The sequence below is a fragment of the Colobus angolensis genome, unplaced genomic scaffold (assembly GCF_000951035.1).
Source record: "Colobus angolensis palliatus isolate OR3802 unplaced genomic scaffold, Cang.pa_1.0 Scaffold158, whole genome shotgun sequence".
NCBI lineage: Eukaryota > Metazoa > Chordata > Mammalia > Primates > Cercopithecidae > Colobus > Colobus angolensis.
The window spans coordinates 1,140,248-1,147,970 of record NW_012114688.1 but is presented as its reverse complement, the minus strand read 5'-3'; the positions used below and the strand labels follow the sequence as shown (position 1 = coordinate 1,147,970).

At 38.4% G+C, this 7,723-nt stretch overlaps 1 protein-coding gene across 7 annotated transcripts in view; it reads right to left on the bottom strand.

Annotated features, from left to right (window-relative positions):
- SGIP1 (SH3-domain GRB2-like (endophilin) interacting protein 1) overlaps nucleotides 1-7,723 on the bottom strand; it is a 225,268-nt gene that overhangs the window by 118,619 nt on the left and 98,926 nt on the right. For all 7 annotated transcript variants that reach the window (XM_011936848.1, XM_011936852.1, XM_011936850.1 and 4 more), the window contains one exon: nucleotides 3,479-3,542. In XM_011936848.1, the coding sequence (XP_011792238.1) occupies nucleotides 3,479-3,542 (64 nt within the window). The remainder of the gene's footprint in view (nucleotides 1-3,478; nucleotides 3,543-7,723) is intronic.

Here is a 7,723-nt window from a genome sequence, read left to right as displayed (position 1 = left end):
TTTTTACCCTCCTATTTGTCTGGGTTTTAATTCTACCTGTTGATATTTTTTCTTTTGGGTGATGAAAGCACAGACAATGGATTTTAAACTAGAATATGGGCTCCAAGTCTTAGTTTCTGAGTAGCCTTCAGAAAATTACTTAACCTCCTTTGGCACTGATATTTCTCTTTAAAATTGACATATTGCTGCTAACCTTATTTAATGATTAGGAAGACTAAAAAGGATATCAGCGCAACATATGCCCTGCACAGGGCCTGCCACTTAGCACAAGCTCCCTCCCTTCCCCTACCAGCTGCTGCAATGATGATCAAATCAGGAAACTCTGGTCATAACCCCACTGTACATCTAAGGAGGTTCAATCAGCTGAAGTTGGTTCTGATGTCTACCCTAGCAGGTTGCTGAGCAACCCATAGTGAGTTGTAGCAGCCCTGAAAAACAGTTTGCATCAACAAGGTTTCAATTATCACAGACAAACATAAGCATTTACTAAAGCTGAAGGGACAGCAAATTGCTAGAGCGCTTTCCCAACCCCTTTGCATTTATGATTTCTTTTCCGAGAATGATATGTGATCAAATTACAGAGTTCATGAAAGCATTAGGGAGTTCATGAAAAGCAAGGGCTTATACTAAACAGACTAAACAGCTTGTTCTTTGACCATTACTGATGTTGGAACCAGCTTCAGCTATTTTGCTATCAGGTAAGTAATTTGGGGCTCTCAAATGATAAGAAATTAACAAAGAATACTTGGGATTCTTTAAACAAATGTCTTATTAGAGTACCTCAGAGAGACATTGGGCCTCTACCCAGAGCTGCGAGGAATAACTCAGTTATTTTAATAACTTCAGAAATGGTGACGGAAAAGTAGTGCTTTGGCTACATGTAAATTAGTGCAGCCTGCCCTGGAGAGATTGTTCAACCTCTTCTCTCTCAAGAAAGCTTTTTCCTTTTTAACTTTCCTCGCATGCCAGAAATCTCCGGTGCAGTCAGTTACATTGTCTTCCTTCAGAAATGGATTTAGTTTCTGTTAACGATGTTCTCCTGAGATCCATCGAATAGTGTCCCACACAACACCTGGCACTACGAATCCTACAATGCCTTCCCTTATATGACTCACATAGTGTCTGGCCCTTTAGAGAAATTCGATTCCATTTAGTGTAAATTTCTTTGTTGTTGTTGTTTACAGGTATAGAAACTGAGGCCCAGCAAAGCAAAGGGTAATTCCCAAAGCCATGGAGTCTGGGCCGTGCTGGGACTACAGCCCAGGTCTTCTGATCTAGTGAAGGCATCATCACATATTCTGGGTGGTTAATGATTAGAAAATGGCAAACTTTTTAAGAAACAATGTAATTTATATAATCCTCAGAAAAATATTCCTAACTTAGTTATCTAGAAAAATTTGCAGGACAACAGTAAATGTAATATCCATGAAATAAATAGTTACAAAAGAAAATGAAAAAAGAAAATATAAGAACTTAATATTTGGCATCTAGACAAAAAATAACTTCATTTCCCCAATCCTTTACACTCTTTGGCTTAAAAAACTTTCAAGGTTTCAAGGTGGCCCACTGCCTATCGAAGTAGCCCACACACCTCAGCCTGGTACTTAAGGCCCTTCCTATCTGGTCCTGGTCTCCTTTCCAGCCTTGCCTTCCATTATTATCACCTTTACCTGTAACTCCCAAGTAGACAAACTGCCCCATTTGTCTTGTCAATAAATGCCTAGTGGACTTTTCTACCTTTCTGCTTTTGCTTTTGTTGTTCCCTTTGCATGAAATACACATCCTCATCTTCTTGAAGGCCAAACTCAAGTCTCCTCCCCGACCCTGAAGCATCACTGATCATCAATCCAAATATGAGACTTTTCACCCTCAAATTCCCATGAAATCCCGTCTTAGTTTCTTGTAAGGAACTAACACATATTAATTTGTGTCAGTAATAATAAGAGTACCAGCAGCTGCCATTTGCTGAGCATTTACTAAGTATTAGGTACCATATTAGTCATTTCAAATATGTTACCTCATTAGTTGTATAAACAATACTTTAATTTGTGTAGTAGATATTTTGTCTAATGAATCATAAATTCTTAAAGGACAAAGGCCCAGGGAAATACTCAGGATCTTGCGATAAAATTTATGCATGATAAAAATATACAGAGTGAAAAGCTAAAGGCGAGAATAAATGTGGCTTTCTTCATTTTCTTTTCTTTTTTTTTTTTTTTTCCGAGGCAGAGTGTCACTCTGTCAGCCAGACTGGAGTGCAGTGGCAGATCTCGGCTCACTGCAAGCTCCGCCTCCTGGGTTCTCGCCATTCTTCTGTCTCAGCCTCCCGAGTAGCTGGGACTACAGGCACCTGCCACCACGCCCGGCTAATTTTTTGTGTGTTTTTAGTAGAGACGGGGTTTCACCGTGTTAGCCAGGATGGTCTCGATCTCCTGACCTCGTGATCCACCCGCCTCGGCCTCCCAAAGTGCTGGGATTACAGGCTTGAGCCACAGTGCCTGGCCTCTTTATTTTCACCTATGCCCATACAACTATTGCTGTTCCCTTTTTCTAACTTTCTTTCAGAGATTCTAGCCAAATGAGGGGTGTAATGGGTTCAATTCTGATATACAGCAAACTACATCAGATCTGCATTTCTACCTGGTCACAACCACCTGCAGCTGAATAGTTGTGCTCTCCCTACACCGGTCTTGGGCTGAAGTCTCAAGTTCCTGGCCAGTGGACTTCACGTATATAAGTTAACTGCTTGGCTCCAAAAGGCAACTGAGATTTTGTGTTAGAGCCAAATACTTCTGCAGGAGAATTCAAGATGGTCAAATAAGTGGAAAGAAGTTAGTGGAATGAAACTGTTATGTCATTGGACATTTTCAGGGTCTATCAGTGTCTGTGGGCAACTAATTCTCTTGGATATGATCACTTAAATATGTAAAAGCATCCCCACAGTTGTTTCTGGCTTTTGTTTCTTATTCACCGCTAAATATCCAATCATTCCTGAATTCTGTTGGTTGATTTACAATTCGGCTTGTACAAAATCTTGGCATCTCAAGTAAGAGCTTTGAGATGTTATGTAGTCTACATTTCTGTTTCTGGCTAGGTCTAATCTATCCAAACAGGTGTTTTGTTGTTTCCTTAGTTCAGATCATAGACTCAACCCTATATGTGGAAATGAATTCTTTTTATCCTTCATAAAATTAACAGTCACATTTTCTGCCTCCTGAGACTGCTGGGAAGTGTAATGATTTAAAAAGAAAAGAAAGAAACACATGATAAAAAACTGAACACATGATGAAAAATTTTTACCTTTTTAGCATAAATCTAAGAACTGTTTATATTGAATAATTACAATTTACTCAGAAATGGGGAAAGCAAATAGTACACAATATCAGAGAAAACTGTGTGGCAGTCTTATATTGACTGTGACAAGAGCATCTCTTATGCAAATAGCTTCTTCGAGGAGGCAAACTCCTAAAGTACATACGTAGAATCAGTGTCCTTTTCTTTCTTCCGTATTCCAAAGGCCTTCCTTGTACGTTTTTTCAGTCCTGTGGGAAAACAGCAAAGGGTCAAAAACTCTCTCAGCAACATTCAAGTGAACATATTTTGAAAGTTGTAACACACCAGTTAGACTTGAATGTTTAGAAAGCAATGAAATTTCTGAAGTTGTATGTATAGGTATGTGTGTCTGCATATTCATATGACTCATTACTACATTTTTCAATAGTTGTTTATCAAGGACTTCACACCATAAGTTCTTAGCACTATAAGCAACACAAGGATGCATGGGTATAGAAAAGATTGCAAGATTTTCTTAGACTTCTGTTATTCATCACCCATATTGGGGTTCTGCCAAGAAGTCAAATCACAGATTTAGAAGAAAGCCATTTTCAGGTTAGACATATTCTTTAGACTGGGATAATGCCAAGACAGAGATCATGTGACCCATGCCAAGAGAACTGCACAGATCTGACACATCTCTGTGTCCCGTATTCCCATCTTATCTTTTACTACTTCCTCCAGTCTGTGGTTGCACTGAATTATTAATCATTCTCTGAACACACCCCAAAATTTGCACTCCTGTATTTCTTTCTTTCTTGTGTGGTCCTTACTTGTGATTGAAATGCTTTCCCCTATTTTGTGGACATTTAGAATTTCAATTTATCCTTTAAGGCCCAGGACAAATGTCACTCCTTCTGTAGGGCCTCTTAATCCTGGAGGCGTAAGACACTGATTATTCTGTATTCCCCCCAAAAATGTTGCTCTTATATGTAGGATATATCAAATGGTATCACCTATTAGTTTCTGTGTCAGTTTCCCTAGTAGACTGTGATCCTTTCTTGAACAAAGGCCAAGGCTCCCTCATTTTTAAGTCCAGATAATATTTGTGATTTAAAATATCTTCCAGGAAGCACCATTCAAGCAGCACTGGCTAAGAAAGACCTTTTCTTCCATCCTGACAAGCTAAGTCCAGTCTTGGTTCTTCTCTACTCATTCTGTCAAAGCTGTTTGGGTTTCCCATCCCCCACATGATCCATAGTTACAGACATGCCTTGTGCGTCTGTTAGTGAGTATTATTCAAATAAATTAAATGTTTATGTATTCAAACCTTAGACTTGTTATTGGTGGTTTGGAAAGCCTTCTTGAGAAATTGGAGCTGAGAAAGTCACTGATATTTCAGATTTGTTTGGTATTGCCAGGTGGAACAAAGGGAAAAACAATGACAGAATCAGTGAGTTGATGATAACGTTTTTCCAAAACATGTGAGTCAGCCCAAACCACTCAGATTATCTGAGTCATTCATTATCTGCCTCTTAGGATACTACTCAAATACAATCTTCAAAATGTCTCTGTTCCGTCTAATTTTGTATTTTAATAGTCATCCATTTAAGACATTTAGGTCTTTAAAATGTCAATTTTTTTAAAACTCCTCCCACGTAAAACTATTTTCCGTTACTTACCACATGATGAGTTTATAGGAAAACGTATTGACATTTAAAACTACCCACCCATAATATTTAGAAACACTTTCTCCCCTTTTATTTTTAATTTTGTTTATTAAAAATTTCTTTCTCACCTCTAATTGTCTTATTCCCTTATAAGGACAAAGTATCATAGTTACATAATCATCAGTCTATCCCTACAATTTTCCTTGGGTTTCAAGTCTCCTAATTGGCTTTTCTTTGCTTCTGATTTAGCTTTGATCTCACAATGAATGCCATATTCAGCAATCACCACTGGTTTTTACAGGACTATAAAACCAATGCTATTATCATCTCAGGGTTTCAAGTGTGCTATTTCCTGTAACTTGACCTATGAGATAAAAAATAGCATGCCTTACCAAATATATCAGAAAATATACACACATTCCGGTACTCTTTGTATTAAATTGGTAACAGAACAGGAAATAGTAGTTTTCCATAGACCCTGTGCTGGTTTTGACCACAAAGTTTGGACAATAGCCAACATGAACTAGGTCATGAACATCATGAGTTGTCCACTTTCCAGTGAAAAAAAATGCACCGAATCAGGATCCAGGAGGCAGAGAGTCCATTCTCAGCATCAGTTCTAATTGCATAGCTTAATACAAGTTACATTACCTTTATGTTTCAGCCTCTCAGCCTATAACAAATCAGCCAATGACAAGAGATGAAAGAATCTGCACATCTTCACAAAATGCCATGCCTGTATCTGTAGCTTTACTTTCATTGGAAATCATGTTTTTAACACATGAAATACACTTATACCTAGAATGTAAATAGGAATACACCAAAGATGTGAGATCCTAGAAAAAAATGCCCTAATCAAATTGTTGAATAAGAAAAAAATGTTGGGCCAGGTGCAGTGGCTCATGCTTGTAATCCCAGCCCTTTGGGAGGCTGAGGCGGGTGAATCACTTGAGGTCAGGAGTTCGAGACCAGCCTGGCCAACATGGTGAAACCCCGTCTCTACTAAAAACACAAAAAATTAACTTGGCGTGGTGGCATACACCTGTAGTCCCAGCTACTTTGGAGGCTGAGGTGGGAGAATTGCTTGAACCTGGGAGGCAGAGGTTGTAGTGAGCCAAGATCATGCCGTTGCACTCCAGCCTGGGTGACAGAGTGAGACTTAATCTCAAAAAAAAAAAAGGTTGAAAATATTTTACTTCTTCAAAAGTGGAAAGGTTTAAGAAGTTTACAAAAAATATGAAGAAAACTGAAAGACTAAAGCAAATGAAGTTATGAAAGTCAGTTTTTCATCCCTTAATGAATCTTTCAGAAGATCCAAGGAGAAAACAATTGCAGCAACTGCATTACAATTGAGTGAAGACAGGTGTGCTCATGTCTTTTGAGAATTCATCAAAAAATATTGAAACTCTTCAACAGAGAGCAACAATAGTTAAGAATCTTACAGAAATAACAAATTTAAGACACTATGTTCAATAATTTGATAAGTTTTAAAAACACTATATCCAATGATTCTCCACTTCAGGTAGTTACAATTACAGTATAATTACATCTGGGGTGGAGCATAAATTTTTTATCAACTATTTTGCTACCAAAAATGGGAGGGCAAAAACTAAGTGTCCTTTAAGAAATGCAATGACTTTTCCCTTGCCAACATCAAAACAAAGACATCTAAAGGGAAAGAATTTTACTGTCTTGATAATCTGGGGTTAGAATGCTTCTCTCCCAAGCTATGGAATTGAGAACACTTTCCTATGTGAATCCAAAACTGCTGCAATTCATCAGCCACACTGTGTGTCTGTCCTGTGCCCCTAACTTCTCCACCAAATTCAGATTTCTTTAGCTTCTTTTGGTGTTGTGGGAAACAACCACACACACACACACACACACACACACACACACACACACACACACACACAAATTAAATATAGATGGATTTTTAAAAGGTTGAAAACTTACTTCAAACTAGGCAGCTCGGTTATAATGTTACCAGACAAATGTCATCAATATCTTACCAGATAAGATAAATAAAGCAATATACATAGAAATAGATAATAGTGATAGTGTCAAAAATACAGAGTGGGAAGAAGTTTTGTCATTGGAATACTACCAGCTATCACTGCTGAGGTCCTGCCTATTGCCCAGGCACTGGTTGCATATGTTGCCTCATTTAAATCTCTTACAAACTTTGTGAAAAAGTAGGTAGTATTTTCCCCTAAAGTAGTGAGTCTGAGAGTTTGTGTAAGGTAAGTTTTATTATCTTCATCCCCAGTGAGGAAACAGGAGGCGACTCTTACTCCAGTACTCCCCAGAATGTTGGGGTTATTCAGGGCTTTGTCCCAGGCACTTCTACATCCTTTTCTGAGCGTGATTTCATCCACCAGTGTAGTTTCATTCATCATATGTATGCAGAAAAATCCTGAATTTATAGGTGAGACCCAGCACAATCTCATGAACTTCTGAATACAGAGTACTTCTCATACTCAGGCTCCTACAGAGACACCAGATTTCTTCAAAAACCTTCAGACTCTACTTATAATACATATGTAATAAAAGCTGTAAAGGTATGCCCAATCATTTAGTTTCTAATTATCTTGTGAATGAAATTCCTTTTAAAATGAAATAGCTCTCCATCAACAGATAAATGGATAAGCAAAATGTGGCCTAGCCATGCAATGGAATACTATTCAGCCATAAAAAGGAATAAAGGGGGGGCGGAGCAAGATGGCCGAATAGGAACAGCTGCAGTCTCCAACTCCCAGCGCGAAGGACACAGAAGACCG